General features: G+C 32.0%; 1 protein-coding gene across 1 annotated transcript in view; it reads left to right on the top strand.

The window, feature by feature from the left end:
* The first annotated feature begins 1666 nt into the window (after nt 1–1666).
* LOC126886486 (perlucin-like) overlaps nt 1667–20398 on the top strand; it is an 81986-nt gene continuing 63254 nt past the window's right edge. Inside the window, exon 1 of the mRNA XM_050653445.1 lies at nt 1667–1842. Within this exon, the coding sequence (XP_050509402.1) occupies nt 1728–1842 (115 nt within the window). The 5' untranslated portion in view covers nt 1667–1727. The remainder of the gene's footprint in view (nt 1843–20398) is intronic.

Here is a 20398-nt window from a genome sequence, read left to right on the forward strand (position 1 = left end):
TGAACAGCAAACATTTTCAAAATTTGAAATTATTTTTTTTTAATATCATTGGTCTAACCTAACGTAAATAAATTAACCTATTTTTTAAATGTAAAGGGATCTATTTCTTGTTTTAATAGTTTTTTCTTCCAAACTTGGTATGTATGAATTAAAAAAAAACAAGTTCTTTTAAAATCTGCAAAAATATACAGGTTGTCCCATTTAAAGTAAATAAGTTAAGGGTATTTCCGGTGAAACCGGAAGTGGAGTAGTAACAAAAAATATGTCATCAGATGCCTTTTGCGTCACTGTACTTGCATGCAAAGTTTAATAAATATTGTTCTTTTTGTTTCAAAGATATTTGCTTGGTCCCATACTTTATCCCAACTCTGTATATGTTTATTAAGCAAACTTATTCTCATTAAGTCATTATTCTTTTATATAGAACTACCCCTTAAAGTTCGTCACACTTATTTAGAAATATCCTGTCTAAAAATTTTAAGGGCGTACAAATTTTTTGTAAAAAATAGCATATTATATTATAGGCAGTAAAAAAAACCTGCAAATTAAAGGAAAAACGAAGTTTCTACGATGATCAGAACCGAGGATATCATCAAAAAAACGAAAAGATACGTTTCGATTTTTTTTTAGGTTATGCTTAGGTCCAGGGGTCTAAAACATTTTTTGATCTTTTTTGGGGTGTACTTGAAGGAAAATAGGGCTGAAAATTATTTCAGAAATAAATCAGAGGCGTGATTTCGGAGTCAAAAGAAAGAAAATACCGATAAAATGATTTCGCAGTATTTTGACCATGATGTGAACATATAAAAATCAGAAAAACCATAATAGAGAAAATTTTACACCCGATAAATAATTTTTTTTTTCGGCGTTTTGTTCAGCCCAAATTTATTTTAAACAAAATTTAAAAAGCAAAAATAAATGAAATTTCGCATCAAAAATGATGAAAAAAAAATTAATCCATAGGCAATAAAAAACTCCGACGCCAAAATACGCTTTGATTCTTTAGAGGGATTATGTCGGGCTATGAGTCTAAAAATTTTTTTGATCGAATACTTTTTGATGTACCGATAATACCGATTATTATCGATATATTACAATACATATTACAAAAAAAGGAAAACAAAATCTACAAAAATGACAACAAATATCTAGTAAAAAAACTTCTCACATTTTCAGATATTGGTGGCCCTGAAAAGAGCCGGTTTGTGTTTAAGTCAGGATAATCTTCGGGTTATATAACCATCCTTAATTGCAGTTCTCTGTCCAACTTCATGTTCTGCGTAATCTGTTTACAAAGCTTTTCCTTGGCAGTAAGAACTTCAGTCTTGAGTTTCTTTATGGTTTCAAAATTTTGGCATTCCGTGATTTAATTTCGTTTATGTGTGACTCTTCCACAAAAAATCCGATTATACCATGTATATGATACTTTAAAACATCGCATTCGGAAAAGAAATCATATTTCTGTGACATTGGGGCAGCACTGGGACACTCTTAGGCAGCACAAAATATTTCATTTTACACGTTCATTTCAAAATATGCAATATTTTTGTCCGTGAGTGTACAAACAATTGCAAAATATTTTCTATGTTATTTATTTTCTCTATAAAGATTTATATTTAGAATTTTCTTAATTCTGATAAACAGATTCTGTTCCAAAAATGAAAATATCGTATTATTTCCTGATAATCACTAAGTGCATAAATGCTATTGTGCATAAATACACTTAAATGCAGATACATCAGTGTAGTTCTTTAGTGAACATGATCATGTTTCGTTTTTATTCTGTGCTGCTGTTGACCCTTGTTGGCTGCGCTCTTCTAAGCGCCAACTATTTGAATGATGGTAAGTATTTTACATTTTTTATTTTTAAGAAAGTATTAAGTGGTATCTTATATACAGTATGGTGCAAATGAAAATAATAAATTCGTTATTTCGTAAACTGGCGACTTTAAGGAAAAATCCCGAAACAGGTCGATTTTTATTTTTAAATTATGATATTTTGGCATATGGCATACTAGTGACGTAATGACGTGATGACGTAATCGATGATTTTTTAAATAAGAATAGGGTTCGTGTGCTAGCTCATTTGAAAGGTAAATCAATTTTCTATTCATTAATATAAACATTTATATAATTATTTATACAGCGTGTGCAAAACAATTTTTTAAATTAAATTATTTGACAAAAAAGAAGAATGTATGTAATTTATTTAATTCAAAATACATTTTGCTGTTGCCACAAATCAGAAAAAATGTTTATTTTTTCAAGAGGCAAGTGGCTGGCGGGAGCTGGTTTGAACATTAAATTTAATCGAAAAGCAATGTTTATTTGTGAAATAAACATTTTTTTCTGTGTTCGGGTAACAGTAAAATGTATTTTAAATTAAACAAATTACATACATTCTTCTTTTTTTTTTCTGTCAAATAATTTAATTAAATATATTTTTAGGCACCTTGTATAAACAATTTTGTAAATATTTATATTACTGAATAGAGAATTGAATAAGCTTTCAAATGAGCTAGCACACGACCCCAATTCCCATTTTAAAAAAATCATCGATTGCGTCATCACGCCCAGATGGATTACGTCACTAGTATGGCATACATGCCGAAATATCACAATTTTAAAATGAAAATTGACCTGTTTCGGGATTTTTCCTAAAGTCACTGGTTTACGAAATAACTAAATTATTCCTTTCATTTGCACCATACTGTATATCGTGATTACGAACACCTGCACCATTATTTTTCTTTATTTTAAAATCTTACTAATTCTGCGACTCCTTGGAGATTATTCCATCTATTATAGTCATTCTTGTTAAAATTTTGAAGTCTATTCTACTACTGCACTTTCTTTGATCCATGGCTTTCTGTCTCCTGCTTAATGTGAAGCCCTTTATAAACTGCTCGTCAAAAGTTATGGATATTGGTATTATTCAAATAAAACATTTGCTATCGAACAAATTTGATTATTTTCATATCTAATGGAAGTAAACAGTCCCGTTAAATCCTTTTTTAAATCACAAGAAATTATCAGTACATTTTTATCACAATAATGTAGACGGCATGAACTACCATGTGTTTAGTCTGTCTCTGAACTGTACAGAATTCTAAACAATCCTTAGGATTTCGAAGTTTTTTAGTGAAGAGGCATGGAAAGAAGGAGTTAAGTGGTGCAGAAGAAAGTATGGCTATTGGTATGATCCAGGATGGGGCTAGTTAAGTAGATGTAGGTGAAAGTTTTAGTGTATCGCAAAGTGTAGTTTCTATGTTAGTCAATCGTTTCAACGAAACGGGAAATATTGAGAAACCGCTAAAAACTGGAAGGCTGAGAGTAACTACGCCTACCCAGGACTGTTACATTACTCTATCAGCTCGAAGAACGTCACTCGATACCTATAAAATCCTGAATAGGAGGCTTTCTAATGTGACGAGAACTGCAACTTCAGCAGCAACTCTACGTCGAAGGCTCTCTGAGGTCAATTTAAAATCAAGACCTCCTTTAAGAAGATTTTCACTCCCCGCAGAGCACAGACACCAAAGAATAGCTTGGTATCTGGAACATCGAAATTGGCAAGAAGAATAGGAATCTGTACTCTTTACCGACGAGTCTCACTATGAAAGGTATTCCGATAGTCGCCGCTTACGTGGTTGGACCAATCCGTTAGGGCCGAGAAATTGTCGACCTGTCCAGAAAATTTGTCCTTTTCGAGGAGGTTCTTTTATAGTGTGGGGTGAAATTTCTTTTGATAGTCGAACAGATCTATTAGTTTTGAACATAAATATGACCAGTGTGATTTATAGAGATACTTTGATATGTTTAAAGACCAAAGAAGAGATGGGAAGACGAAGTAGACGAGGATGCCAAAAACCTCCTAAAAACGCGTTCATGGAAAAGATCAGCAGTAAATCGAAATGATTGGAGAAGCTTGCTGAAGGAGGATGCCGAATGGCACTACAGTCGAATAGATGGATGGATTTATAGAGATTAAGTCATCAACAATATTATTCCATATTTTCACGCCCCTATTTGCAAAGACTCTATCTCTATATTTACTTGTTTATCCTCATTTCCCATGACCATTATCTTTGTTTTTTCCATGTTTATTTTCATATTTCTTTCCTTCAGGTCTTTTCCCCACATTATTAGGGTCCTTTTGAGGTCATATTCATTGTGTGCTAGTAACATCAGGTCGTCTGCAAATGCACATACTGAAATTCCTATGGGTAGTCTGTGGTAACCAATGTGTAATTTGCTTGTCTTTGCTTCCATTTTTTATGGTGTCATTCATTAGTATGATGAATAATGTTGGGCTCAGTACTGCTCCCTACTTTAGTCCATGACTTACCTCAAACGTTTCGGAATGGGTATTATCTTTCCTAATGTAGCATTTGTTGTTTATATAAGCTTTGTATAGCCTGCCTTAGTTTGGGCTCAATATTTCTTCGTTCGAGGCTTTCCCATACTTTATATTGTGAAATTTTATCAAATCCTTCTTCAATATCTATTAATGCTGCATATACTTCAGTTTTTGTAGTTCTCGTTTTTTCTATAACTTGTTTTATCGTAAAGATGTGGTCTTGGGCACTTGGGCCTTTTCTGAAACCACTTTGTGGTTCTGCTAGGTTATGTTCAACTACTGAACTAGGTTTCTTGTTTAATGTATTCGTATTATTTTGACACCACACTTAACAATGTAATACCTCTGTAGTTGCTGCAATTTCCTGTGTCCCCTTTTTTAAAAATGGGCAATATATTTCCAGTTTTCCAATCTTCTGGTATAGTACCCAAGTGCCTGGCTTTGTTGAGAATTTTTGTTAACATATCTCTAACCCTATCACTCCTAGATTTTTCAACATCTCTGGTGCGATCTTATCATGACCTGCTGGTTCTCCTACTTTTAGATGCGAGATGGCTTCCAGTAGGGGAGACCGGGGTTGGTTGTTACAGATTTGGCTAAAAGAGTAATAATAACAAAAACTATTTTTAAGAAATGTATTTTAAATAAATCAAACAGAATTTTTACACTTCTTTTACTTATTAAAGAACTGAAATAAAACTTAAACACTATTGAGTTAGACAAAAAGTGTAAAATATATGCTGACGACAAACGTAACAACCAACCCCAAAAGTATGGTTTGTAAAAAATGCTGAATAACTTTAACAAAACTATATTTATTGAGCAACTATATAATAAAACAGAAACATAATATACTGATGCATTTACACGTCACAAGAATATTTAATATCATTATGTATTACCAAAGATATTAATACTTACTTCGGCACATTAAATTTAATTCGGAGACATGAAAACACATAACCACACTCTACGGGATTATACGATGGATTGGCGCTGTGTCGTTTGGATATATTATAGGTAACAGACATGCGCGAAATTCTTCAGACTTGTTATGGAGTCAACGACTATTCGTAAGTAATAGTAATAATAATAGTAATAACAACCTGCCCCTGTAACAACCAACCCCGGTCTGCCCTACTTCATTCTTTTCGATATTTTAGATATTTAAATGTTTCAGGTCTATTAGTTTTGAACATAAATATGACAAGTGTGATTTAGAGAGATACTTTGATATGTTGAAAGACCAAAAAAGAGATGAGAAGACGAAGTAGATAAGGATGCCAAAAACTTCCTAAAAACGCGTTCATGGAAAAGAACAGCAGTAAATAGAAATGATTGGACAAGCTTGCTGAAGAAGGCTAAGTCCCCGTTTGGGCTGTAATACCATTCGGCACTACAGCCGAATGGATGGATGGATTTATAGAGATTAAGTCATCAACAATATTATTCCACATTTTCACGCCCCTATTGGCAAAGACTTTCTTTTCCTGCTGATAATTAAACTCCGCACCGGTCTGCCATTGTAGTTAAATATCGAGGCAATCTAGGTATTCCTAATTTTCCATTACACCTGATAGTCCATGTGGTAAAACCGCTCCCAGCTAACAGTGTTCGTATATATAACGTCAAACAAACGTCAACATTTTGGGAGAAGTTACGACAAAAGTTACATCGAATTTTACCTAAAATATACGTAAAAAAGTCACAGCGATGTTACGTAATAATTTTACGTTATTTCTACGTAACCTTTTTAACGTCACAAAAACGTCACTTTTTAGGAGAATTTTGGGTATAAATGATATTTATAAATAGGACTTAAATTATTGTGTAAATAAAACCACATAAATGATGCTGGCACATTTATTAAATATTTGAAATAAACATTTATTATATATTTGACTTTTATGTGAGAGAAAGAGACAAAATTATTAATAGCTACTTTATATTACTTGTATTACAAACATACCCTTGAAGTAATCTTCATTCGTAAACTGCACACTTTCATATAAGGACTAGGCTGCTTCCCCATTTTTAGAAGATATTTCCATATATTTCGTTTTTCAACTAAACTGTCATTGAATAGAATTCTACTTTGATTATCCTATTTAGGGAAAGAATGAAACGATAAATTACTATTAGGTACGCTTTATCCAAGAATCACATTGAGGCACACAACAATAATAATTCGATTTTTTTTTTACATAACTCCATACTCCATAAAAACAAACACGATTTTAATCACGGAAATGTAAGGTTAGGTACCTATTAATGAAAGGTTCAAAATAAATACGCGATGGCGCTGCAATCTCAAACAAGATCTTATACGTGTCTATACCTACCAAAAATCCACGTGTTAGAGACGAATAAATTCATACGTATAATATACGTATTAAATACAAAAAAAATAATAAAAATAAAAAATTATAACAATACAAAAAAACCTAAATTTAACGTTAATGTAACGTTATCTTGCTAGCTGGGCTCCCGTCTGGAAAAATTTCTGATTCGGTTTCTTTGTGGATTCCTATTCAAAAATGTCCCATTTAAACAAATCTGAATCTGAAAGGTGGGCGGAATTTTTGGGCAGAAATTGTTTAAACAATTTTTTTAAACAAATACAAAAGATCACTGTTTTTGCCCCGAAAGATATACCTATTTTTAAATTTTGTGGTTCATTCTAAAGAAGAAAGGTATCTTGTAAATTTTCTCAAAAATTGATAGGTTTCGAGTTATAAACGATTTAAAATCTGAAAAATGTGAAAAGACGAATTTTCGAGGCCTAAAAACTCATATTTAAATTAGTATTTTTAATGTTGCCAGATACTTAAATTGAAGATTAAACATTCAGCTTCAAGATTCTGAAGAGTGATCGCGTCTAACTTTAATTCATACCGTTGTTTTTCAATTGTTAAATATGAGTGTTTATCCTATTTTTTTGCCGGTGCGGCGAGCTCTATTTCAAAAATCTCCTATTTTCCTCCGAAAAATATTTTTTCTAGATTTTTGAGGATATTCTAAATAAAATAAGTTTCTTGACATTTTTCTCAAAAGTTAATAGTTTTAAAATTATAAGCGATTTCAAATCCAAAAATGCGTTTTGTGGCATTTTTCCGATTTTAAAGCGGTTTAAAATCCGAAAAATGCCAAAAAACGCATTTTTGGATTTTAAATCGCTTATAATTTTAAAACTATTAACTTTTGAGAAAAATGTCAAGAAACTTATTTTATTTAGAATATCCTAAAGAATCTAGAAAAAATATTTTTCGGAGGAAAATAGGAGATTTTTGAAATAGAGCTCGCCGCACCGGCAAAAAAATAGGATACTCATATTTAACAATTGAAAAACAACGGTATGAATTAAGGTTAGACGCCATCACTCTTCAGAATCTTAAAGCTGAATGTTTAATCTTCAATTTAAGTATCTGGCAACCTTAAAAATACTAATTTAAATATGAGTTTTTAGGCCTCGAAAATTCGTATTTTCGATTTTTCAGATTTTAAATCGCTTATAACTCGAAAATTATCAATTTTTGAGAAAATTTATTGAGAACATGCATATTTAACAATAAAAAACAACGGTATAAATTAAGGTTGGACACGATCACTCTTCAGAATCTTGAAGCTGGATGTTTAATCTCCAATTTAAGTATCTGGCAACCTCAAAAATACTAATTTAAATGAGTTTTTAAGCCTCGAAAATGCGTATTTTCGCATTTTTCAGATTTTTAATCGCCTATAACTCGAAAAGTATAAATTTTTAAGAAAAATTACAAGGTACCTTTCTTGTTTAAAATAACCCAAAGAACCTATAAATATACAGGGTGAGTTTTTAGTGCGGGATCGGTCGATAATTCCATTACAGTACAGAATATCGAAAAAAGTTATTTAGAAACAATGTAGGCAATGATATTCTCCACGCTTGGAAAATATGTCCATTTCTACAGGGTGATCAATAACAGGGTGGTATATCAAACATATAATTTTTTAAATGGGACACCCTATATATTTTTTCATATTTATATTCCCCTCATTATTCTTGTTCATATAATATAGGGTTTTGCATTATTATACAGAGTATTTAACAAGGTATGACCATTTTTATTTCGAAATCCCTATGAGATTAACACCCTTTATATAAAGAAGTAATTCATAGACAATAATTTGTTTTATGTAGTAAGATAAACAATATACTGTAGTTTTTAAATTAAGTCCAATTTAAATCATTGACGAATGTTTGTATACAGGGTGAACTACAAAACCAAATTACGATTTTCTCTATTTTTTTAAATGGATTACCCTATATTTTGCTGTTCAAAAATATTGTATTTATTATACTCTTTCATTTTTATATAGCATTCCCTATATCTAAACTTATTACTTTCGGAGATATTTTTAGTTTTCTGCAACTTTCGGGAATACATTCAATTTTTCTAGTAGAAATAAGTTGGTATTGAATGATAATTAAACAAAATTATTTTTATTCAATAAATAACTAACACAAAATATAAACCATAGCAATATGCAATGAATGTATCAATAAATGTGATATTAAGGAATTATCATATTTCCCTAATATACAAGAATCATACAATTCCTAAAAAAATATAGGTATCTTGTGTATAATAAAATTACAAGATTATTTTTATTCAATAAACAACTCACACAAAACATAAATCAAAACAATATACAACTAATTTAATAGTTTTTAGATTATTATATCAACAGCATTCTAAGCCAAGAAGTTTTTAGTAACACATTCCTAATTGCAGATTGTGACCCGCAGTTATTAATAATATAATTTTCATATTAAATTTCATTAATATGCATCAAGAAATCCGTACTTTGTTAACACTCAAACTAGGTGATCTATAAATGTTTAAGGTGATATTGTTAGAGATTATGTGATTGGTCCACATTTTTTGACGGTTGAGGTTTTTATACGACGGTGCTCCAGTTCTTCCAAAATTGATTTTTTTCAAGTGGAGCTATATAAAAAACCTTGTATACCAGAAGCATCCAACAACGCTTGATGATATGAAAAATAGAATAAAAAAAGCTTTTAATAATATTGACTTACAAAAATGCTAGAAATGTGGCTCGGTCATTTGAATATCGGTTACAAAATTGCATAGACGTTGAAAGTGGTCATTTTCAACATTTACTTTATACTTATATCCTTAACATCACATTAATTGGTACATTCATTAAATTTTGTTATGGTTTATTATTTTTTTGTTAGTTATTTATTAAATGAAAATATTTCTTATATTATTACATAATACGTATTTGTTAAGTTATTTATATTTATAAGAATTGAATGTATTCATGGCAAATGAAGAAAACTAAAAATATCTCAGAAACTAATAAGTTTAGGTATAGGAGATGCTATATAAAAATGAAAGAGTACCATAAATACAATATTTCAAAAAAAAATGTAGGGTGATCTAGTAAAAAAAAATTGAGAAAATCGTAATTTTGTTTTGTAGTTTAAAAGTGCTTATAAAAATGAATGTTCTACTAAAAAATTCTTGGCCTAGAATGCTGTTGATATACCAATCTAAAAACTGTTACATCAGTTGTATATTGTTTTGATTTATGTTTCATGTAAGTTATTTATTGAATAAAAATAATCTTGTTATATTATTATATACAATACAAAGTTTTTTTTGTAGGAATTTTACGATTCTTGTATATTAGGGAAATATGATAATTTCTTAATATCACATTTATTGGTATATTCACTGCATATTGCTATGGTTTATATTTTGTGTTAGTTATTTATCTAATAAAAAAAATTTTGTTTATCACTCAATACTAACTTATTTCTACTAGAAAAATTGAATGTATTCCCGAAATTTGAAGAAAACTAAAAATATCTCGGAAAGTAATCAGTTTAGATATAGGGAATGCTATATAAAAATGAAAGAGTATATTAAATACAATAATGTTGAAAAATAAAATATAGGGTGATCCTTTTAAAAAAATAGAGAAAATCGTAATTTGGTTTTGTAGTTTACCCTGTATACAAATATTCGTCAATGATGTGAATTGGACTTAATTTAAAAACTACAGTATATTTTTTATCTTATTACATAAAACAAATTATTGACTACGAATTACTTCTTTATATACTCATGGTGATTTCGAAATAAAAATGGTCATAACTCGTTAAATACTCTGTATAGTGATGCAAAACTATATATTATATGAACAAGAATTATGAGGGGAATATAAATATGAAAAAATATATAGGGTGTCCCATTTAAAAAATTATATGTTTGATATACCACGCAGTTACTGATCACCCTGTAGAAATGGACATATTTTCCAAGCGTGGAGAATATCATTGCCTACATTTTTTTTAAATAACTTTTCTCGATATTTTATACCATAATGGAATTATCGACCGATCCCGCACTAAAAACTCACCCTGTATGTTCCAGAGCAAAAAAACGTGATCTTTTTTATTTTTTAAAAAAATTATTTAAACAATTTCTGCCCAAAAATTCCGCCCGGCACCCTTCAGATTTGTTTAAAGGGGACATTTTTGAATATTAATCCACAAAAAAATCGAATCAGAAATTTTTTCAGACGGGAGCGGTCTCACCACATGGACCATGACGTCTCCTGATCTTAACTGTATTGAAAATGCTTGGAATCAACTCTAGAGAGCATCAAGTTGTGCTCAGTACGAGGCGCCAAGCCAAACACTGAGTAAATACGAAGGGACGACAACAATAGATACTAGGCGAGGATACAATCCATTGCTCTCCGTAGTGAGCAAACCCTTAGATGCACACGAGCCAAGTCCTGAAATTCTTCAGCAACTAAGAAACCTATTGCCGCAACTTTTGATGCAAATCATGCAAGATGTGCTAGAAAATTTAGTGGAAAGTATGCCAATACGTTGCCAAGCAGTTATTAGGGTCGTGGAAGACACACCATCTATTACACCAGTGGTTCCCAAACTTTTAATCTCGCGTACCACACACGAAATTATAAATTAGTAACGTACCACTGAACTGTGGTAATCTTTAAAAAACCTTGAAAATGGTAAAGTAATAAAAACTGCAACAACTGTTTATGACATTATTATTTATTAATTATAGGAAAAAACACAATATACTCAGTGCGAAAAATGATGCTGCATGTTCGAGACAAGAGAGGAAATATCTGGCTCAGTCGTACTTAATTTCAGGCGCAAATTAGTGTCTATGTTAAGCTTGTTACGATATTTATTTTTTATTATCAACATAGCAGAAAATCCGCTCTCACAGAGATATGTGGTTGTAAATGGAATTAGAAGCAGTAATGCTTTTCTGGACAGCGATGGATATTCATTTTTAACTTTTAGCCAAAATTCACACAGTTCTTCTTTCCTGAATTCCACTTGCAAAGCTCCATCGCAAGATAACTCTATCAGAGATTCCTTTTCATTTACACTGAAATTTTCACGAACACTATCCAGATCCGAAACGAATGGGTTCCTTATCCAATTGAACTCCGAATAATCTTCTTTAAAATATTCTTCAAATATTTCAACGATCATTTGGCTGTGATTTTTGATGTTATTGATCACAATTTCACTCACTGTAAGTTCATTTTCAGTTATAAAATTTTCTAAATTAGGAAAAGATGCTAGGTTCTCATACGACACGCTCTTTTCAATCATTTGAAATTTCTTGATAAATGCTTTTATTTTGTCATTTACTGAAAATCTATTTGTAGATCTACCTTGCAAACTTAGATTTAAGTCGTTGATGCGATTGAAAATGTCTGATAAGTAAGCCAATGATATAAGCCAGTGTTCGTCTGTCAGTCGATTGCGTAATTCAAAAACAGTCCCCATCAGGAACAGCTGCACCTCAGAACGTAACTGCCAGAATGTAACATTTTGCCTCGCGAAAGCCATCTAACTTCTGTATGTAGCAGAAACTGAATATGGTTACTTCCCATTTCGGAACACAAGTTTGAAAATAAAGGAGAGTTAAGTGCCCGAGATTTAATAAAATTTACCACCTTGATTGCATCTTGGAGAACATTTTTAAATTGTTCGGGCATTCGTTTTACTGCTAACGCTTTTCTGTGTATACTGCAATGCATAAAAGTACAATTCTTAGCAACAGATTTTACTTTTGTGGCTACACCTCCGAATCTACCTATCATAGCTCGAGCGCCATCAGAGCAGAAGCCAACGCAATTCATCCAGTCAAGTCCATTTTCAGCAAAGAATTCATCCAGTTTGTTGAAAATTTCATCCGTGGTAGTTCGTGTTGATAACGGCTCACAGAATAAATAATCTTCCTTAATTGTTTTATTTTCATGTATATACCGCACGTAAACCATACGTTGAGCATAGTTCGTTACATCTGTACTCTCATCAAGTTGTATCGAAAAGAAATCGCTACTTTTTACATGATTGATGACTTTATTTTTAACATTTGATGCCATACTGTCGATCCTACGTTGAACGGTATTATTGGACAGTGATATCAGTTCTAGCTTTTTAGCTGACGCCTCACCCAACATACAGATAACCATATCTTTTGCTGCAGGTAACAACAACTCTTCGCCAATTGTGTGAGCTTTTTCTGACTTTGCTATTCTTAGGCTAACTAAGAATGATGCATCTACTGATTTTTCGGTACTACCAGTAAATGAAGACATGACTTTCTTAGTGCTTTTCATTTCTGTTAATTTTCGGGTGAAAAAATCCTTCGGTTTGCTTACTAATGTAGAATGTTTTGTGTTAAAATGACGATATATTAATGAGGGTTTCATACTTTGATTTGATAAAATTTCAAAGCAGATGACACACTGAGGGCGTGGCTCATTATTTACATCCGTCACCGTAAATCCAATATTTATGTATTCTGGGTCATATTTTCTAGTAATTTTTCGAATTTTAGTAGGTATTTTATCTTCTTGACTTACCGCACAATTTGGCTCCGAAGTGGAACTCGATGGTAAAGAATTTTTAACATCATCTTGAATCACTGCACAATTTAATTCTTGAGATGAACATTATTTTGAGCAATGGTGGTACATTATTTTGAGCACAAGGTCTTTTTACACTACTAAACCACTTATCTGTTTGACACTGTTTGACTCGCGTACTCGCGTCGCCGAAAGATGCGCTGGCCAGCAAAATAGGCGGAGCTTAATGCAAACTAGATGCGACGCCCCCACGCGCCGTGGGGTTATTAACTCAGTAAATTTTACTGTGTATGTCCTATGGCTGCTTGCGTACCACCTTAATAATCGTCGCGTACCACTGGTGGTACGCGTACCACAGTTAGGGAATCGCTGTATTAAACAATATTTTGTTCATAGGCGTAACCAGGATGATCCTAAGGGGGGGTTACAACTACCTGAAAGGGGGGGATTACAACTACTGGAAGGTCTCTGAGGGCTATGGTGTTAAGCGTATAGAGCTCAAAGTACATCCCAATGGGGGGTTATAACCCCCAAACCCCCCCCCGGTTACACCTATGTTTGTTCTATTTTGAAAATTATTCGGGTGTTACAAGAAATTTTGTCAATTTTAGTTTTTTATTTTTTACGAAACTTTTGAGTTGGTTGATTTTTAATACAAAAGAGACGCTGTGATCTTAATTTAGTTTATAATGAGAAGAGTTTTTATCATTTACATTTGAATATTTTTGTTTTTAAAGCATTTTCTGATAATATCCCTAATGGTAGGGGAGCCCAAGAGGGGATTTTTGCAGTTACTCGAGCGCGTCAGATTATTACATGGGGAGAAACCTTGTACCCTGAAAATGTACCTCTACCATATATTGGCTCTTAATGAATAGGGTGTTCGTTAAATGGGGGGGGGGGCAAAAAAGAAATCTATCCTTAGTAAAACTCGAAATCGTCAGATTAAGATAAGGTAAGTTAAGTACATGCAAAACAGTGTATATGTATTTCAAAAATCTGACCATTTGAGCGGGGCGTAAGGAAATGGGTAAGTCCCAAAGTTTCACAAGAAAAAAGCGAATGATACCAAAAACGACTTCCCACGTCTTTGTTGACACTTTTTATGACTTTATGTATGATTAAGTTGAAGAGGATATGGCTCAATGAGTCCTCCCGTTTTATTCCTCTGACTATGTCTAGGTATATTTATGTTCTGAAGTTGTTCATCTATTCTGACTTCCATTTTGTTGTTTAAGTGGATATTTTCGGAGAAATCAAATGGAGGAATCAAATTTGTTTACTCTTAGGTTTTTACCTCCAGAAGATAACATATCTTAGGCACCAGGTGCTCCTTTGTCTGTGCTGATGAAGCATTCGTGTTCAGCAACCCCAAAAACCTATAACTAATCCGTTTGTATTAATGTAGTACCAAAGACCCTCGAAACTCCAGGAGCGCCTTTCATTGACCTTGGAAAGCAGGTGCTCCGGGAGTCGGTTCTGGTGGCATATTCGTGTTTAGCGACCTCAAAAAACCCTCCTGTAATTCATTTGCATCAATTAAATGCCGAGAACCATCGAGACTCTAGAAGATGACGTCCCTTGCAGTGGCCCTGGCCACCATGTCTTCCGGAGGTCAATTCTGACGGCATATTCGTGTTTAGCGATCCCAAAAACCCATGAGTCATCTGTTTATATCAATTTAATTGCCGAAAACCCTCGAAACTCTAGAAGATGACGTCCGTTGAAGGTCAAGGTCAAAATAAAGGTCGCCATTGGATAACCAGGAAAAAATCTTAGACTACTAGTACTTCTCTTTGAACCAAAATTCTACATGTTGCCAGATAACCAGTAACTCAGGGAATTGGAATACCCAGTAAATCTTACAATTTTCCGAGTTTGTGCTTCTATATCTTGAAAATCATTCATATCATACGATTGAGTTGTGCTAATGAGAACTTTTTATCAGGATGCTTCAAAGAGTATTTTCCCAAAGTATGAACGAAATCCACTGGGACCTAATTTACATAAGGTTTGTGCGGGGTACTTTACGACAGTGTTTTAGTGCATGAATCAATGTCTGATATTATACATAAGTAATTAGATAATTTGGCTAGGTTATCTGCTCTTATGGTATCTTTTATTTTGGAATGATCTTGAATCCCAACAATAACAGCTTCCATTCCGAGTTTAGAAATATCAACATATTTTATAATCTTGTAATTTTCATTATCTTTAATTTGCATTTTTTCATATTTAAATATATAAACTAAACTTAACCTTTTTACTGCAACCCTTCTATATGTAAATATAAATATTGTGCAATCCTTAGTTCCTTGTGATAACGCGCGAGAACGATCAAACTTTGATGAAATCGTATATTTATAATATAAATATTTATAACTATATTATAGTCTCATCAAGAGTATTTATAGTACTCTGGGGTAATTAGCAAAATTCATGGAAAAGTTATTTACCAGCAATTTTATTGCTGGAATCGAATTATAAGATCCTATATATTAATAATATAGGTATGCAAAGTCCGCAGATAGTGTGCTACTTTTTTTATAAACAAAATGGCGCCGACAAATCGTATTTTTTTCAATTATTGCTCTATAACTCCGAAGATTTTAACTTTACAACAAAAACACCCAAATTAAAATTCACCGAAATTAAATTCTGCATGTTTTTCACGATTTGCTCCAACGAAAATTTTCCTCGGAAAATGCGGGTTTTCCTAACAAAAACTCTAATTTTCAAATAAAGTTTTAGGTAAGTAATTATTAATCAATAATTAAATAACTTAGTGACATCACAGCTTTCTTGGTATAGATTGTAATTCCAGAAGCCGGTGAAAATTGAACGAATATTTTAGCAACAATTCAATTGTAAATTACAATTTATGATCGCAATAAAAACCAAAATAATCATGATACATTGATCAAACTTATAAAGATTATAAAGATGAGATACTTATTTAATATTTTATCGACAAAATATAAATTTTTCTTTTTTTTGCATAATCTTTAAATTTAAAAAAAAAAATAGTTATAATAGATACGCTGGTCTAATTAGTAAAGTACAAAGAAAGGCTATTTACCAGCAATTTTATTGCTGGAATCGAATTATAAGATCCTATATTATATTATTAATATAGGCATGCAAAGTCCGCAGATAGTGTGCTAATTTTTGTATAAACAAAATGGCGCAGATAAATCGTATTTTTTTCAATTATTGCTCTATAACTCCGAAGATTTTAACTTTACACCAAAAACACTCAAATAAAAATTCACCCCAATTTAATTCTACATAGAGGCAAGTTTTTCCCGATTTGCTTCGACGAAAATTTTCCTCGAAAAATGTGGGTTTTCCCAACAAAATCTCGAATTTTCAAATAATTTTTTTGGGCCAGTAATTATTTATTAATAATTATATAGCTTAGTGAAATAAAAGCTTTCTTGGTATAGATTATAAATTCAGAAGACGTTGAAAATGAAACGAATATTTTAGCAACGATTAAATTGTTAATTAACAATTTCCAGTCGCAATAACAACCAAAATAATCATGAGACATTGTGAATATGTAATATAATAATAATTAATATTAATAATTAATAATAAATATAAGTCTTGAAAATTAATGCTTTAAAAAAATTTTCGAACCATTTGCAAAAAAGTTATGAAACAGCAAAATAAATATACGATATCTCCGTTGTTTATAATTTGTTTTAATTGTTTCAAAGCTTAAAAGTGAGTCTATGGTACAATCTAATTACTCACAAAGAATGTCAAAAATTAGTGCAATGGTTATATTTTAATCAAAGATTAAAAATACTTTTTTTTTGTAATTTTTAGCGCAAAAGTAGACCTGATACAGAGTCGGAGTTAAAATGTTCACTCGAAGCGACTGGCACGCAGCATACATTATTTATTAAAATTGTACGTCGCGCGGCCGCCGGTCGTCGCTCCGAGTGAAAATTTTAGCTACAGTACTGTATTATTCTACTTTCGCGCGTGTAAATTACAAAAAAATATATTTATAATCTTTAATTAAAATATAACCATTAAACTTATAATCGATATTTTTTTGTAAATAATTAGCTTGTACTTTAAACTCACTTCTACGCTTTGAAAGAATTAAAAAAAAAATAAAAACACCGTAATAATCGTATGTTTATTTTGCTGTTTCATAACATTTTTGCAAATGGTTGCAAAAGTTTTAAAGCATTCGTTTTCAAGATATTTGAAATGCGAATTTTTGCTATTTTTTAAAATTATAATATAATAAAAACTTTCTGAGAAACGTTAATTTGTTTATAACTATTTTTTTAAAACATTTAAAGATTATGCAAAAAAATTAAAAATTAATATTTTGTCGAGAAAATGTTATATAGGCATCTCATCTTTATAAGATTTCAAAGTTTGATCAGTGTATCATAATTATTTTGGTTATTATTGCGACCGTAAATTATTAATTAACAATTGAATTGTTGCTAAAATATTCGTTCAATTTTCACCAGCTTCTGGAACTATAATCTAAACCAAGAAGGCTTTTAAGTCACCAAATGATTTAATTATTGGTAGATAATTACTTATCTAAAACTTTATTTGAAAATTAAAAATTTTGTTGGAAAAACCCGCATTTTCCAAAGAAAATTTTCGTCGAAGCAGATCGGGAAAAACACGCCTCTATGTAGAATTTAATCACGGTGAATTTTTATTTGAGTGTTTTTGTTGTAAAGTTAAAATCTTCGGAGTTATAGAGCAATAATTGAAAAAAACACGATTTTCGTGCGCCATTTTGTTTATAAAAAAGTAGCACACTATCTGAGGACTTTGCATACCTATATTATTAATATATAGGATCTTATAATTCGATTCCAGCAATAAAATTGCTGGTAAATAACTTTTCCCAAAAATGGCCTATTCTCCGATAATCAGCCCAGACTATAGCTACATCAAGCAATTTATGTTCATCTCAGAGAGTTCTCGTTAGTGACGGATACCTCGTCAAGTTTTCGATTCTGTCAACCTGACTGAATTGAGAAATGGACCAAATCCCATCTTAAAGTTTAGGAATAAACCCGCCGATTCCATATGCCAAACATCAATTTTGGTCCAAGGTTGTGGGTTTTACGGCCATTTGGGTTCTGTTCTTTGGGCTCGTCAACAAAACTCCCAAAAATTTCGAAAATACCTATATGTTTAACCTCTGCGGCTTCTGATAGTATTGGTCAAAACCTTTGCAACGAATGTCTAATTTTGAAAATCGGTTATACCGTTAAAAGTTACCGAGCTCAGGATTTTGACTCAATTTCTATTTAAAAGGGAAAAATGTTTGTGGGTGTGTATGTGTGTACCTATATCTGTAGAAAAGTAACATATTTCTGAATTTTTTTATGTTTTAAGAGAGTCGGGGCTGATTCAAAACCGGTGTAGTTAGTGACATTTGACCACCCATAAGCCAAGTAGAAGCGCGACTTTTCCCCAACACGACTCTACTTTATCGGCAAAGTCTACGAGAAGTGTACGGTAAATTGAAGCTGTAATTACAAAGAAAGAAATGTGTATGTCTTTGTACTCACTTTATCACGCTTAACGAATTACGGGATCTGGATTACAAAGTTACGCGTGAAGTTAGTCGTATTGATGACAGTTGGGGAAACGTCCGCGACCCAAGCCAAGTATAGGGCTGGGTAGGTACAACAGGGCATATTTTTTGAGTGAATATCTCAAGTTCAAAGAGAAATAGAAAACCGGAAATATGCCAAATCAGTAGCGCTTAAGTTCAGCTTTCAAACGGTGCCTAAGTCGTCAGGATAGGACATTCTTTAAAGCCGCATCAACTATGGAAGTTTATTAGCGGATGTTGAACAATATTACAATATAATTATTAGATTTTATAAAATAAATTTATACCCTTAAGATAATTAATTTCACTGGATAAATTATCCTTTAATATATTCTTCAGCTGACTTGGTTCTTCAGAAATATTTTTGATGCTTCGTTCATACGAGTAAAGTGGACATTCTGTAAGAATGTGCTGGACAGTATGAGCATTGTGGTGGTAGCTCTTTGTTATTAGGTACTTATGGGTTAATGTTGTATGCCCAATTCTTAATCGGTTTATTACCACTTGTTCTCTTCTCTTTTCAGGGAGCTGGAGCTGGAGATTGATGTAAGATTTGATCTCCTTGAGCTTTGAGCTATTCGAATCCCAACAATGCTGCCAAACTTGTATACAATATTGCTTGATATTCAAATAGATATATCTGCGATTGGAATTCTTTGGATAATATCAATGTGTTCGTCAGTAGTTATAGGACCTTTTTATACGGCCCAGTATATCTTCGAAAAACTGAAAAATTTAACTTTAATTTTGATTTTTCGACAATTACTCAAAGTTTCCCCCTACGAATCAGTGGCGGATCTAGACATTTGCCTTGGGTGGAGAAATTTGCCTTAGGAGGGGAACTTCCAATGAAACATTAACCAAAAGACATAAAAAAGATAAACCCAAACTACATAAAAGACATCAATAATAAGTTATATGCATTAAGCTCTCTTAAAGTTTCTAACTATCTTGTTTATTGGGTTGAATTTGTCAGTCTGTGGTTTAAGTTTCATGTCAGCTAATATGTTTTTATGTTTCAACAATTTTATTCTTTAATGGGGGGACCTTGTTGGGGGGAATTTCCCCTTTTTCCCTTCCCGTAGATCCGCCACGGCTACGAATTGTGCCAATAACTGGGCGTTTGTAGGAGGACTCCATACGCGTATAACGTAGTGATGTTGAAACAGTAACTATTCGTTACAAAGTACTCGTTACTTACGAATACCGAAAGTAACGATTACTATACAGAGAGGCAAATCGTTACTTTGATTACTCTGATTACTTCATTAGTTCGTACCAATCGTATCAGAGCGAGTAACGACTATTGTATCTACTTTGATTACTTTGATTACTCTGATTACTTCGTTACTTCGTACCAATCGTATCAGAGTGAGTAACGACTATTGTATCTACTTTGATTACTTTGATTACTCTGATTACTTCGATACTTCATACCAATCGTATTAAAGCGAGTAATGACTATTGTATACTTTGATTACTTTGAT

Source organism: Diabrotica virgifera, chromosome 6 (genome assembly GCF_917563875.1).
Source record: "Diabrotica virgifera virgifera chromosome 6, PGI_DIABVI_V3a".
Taxonomy (NCBI): Eukaryota; Metazoa; Arthropoda; class Insecta; order Coleoptera; family Chrysomelidae; genus Diabrotica; species Diabrotica virgifera.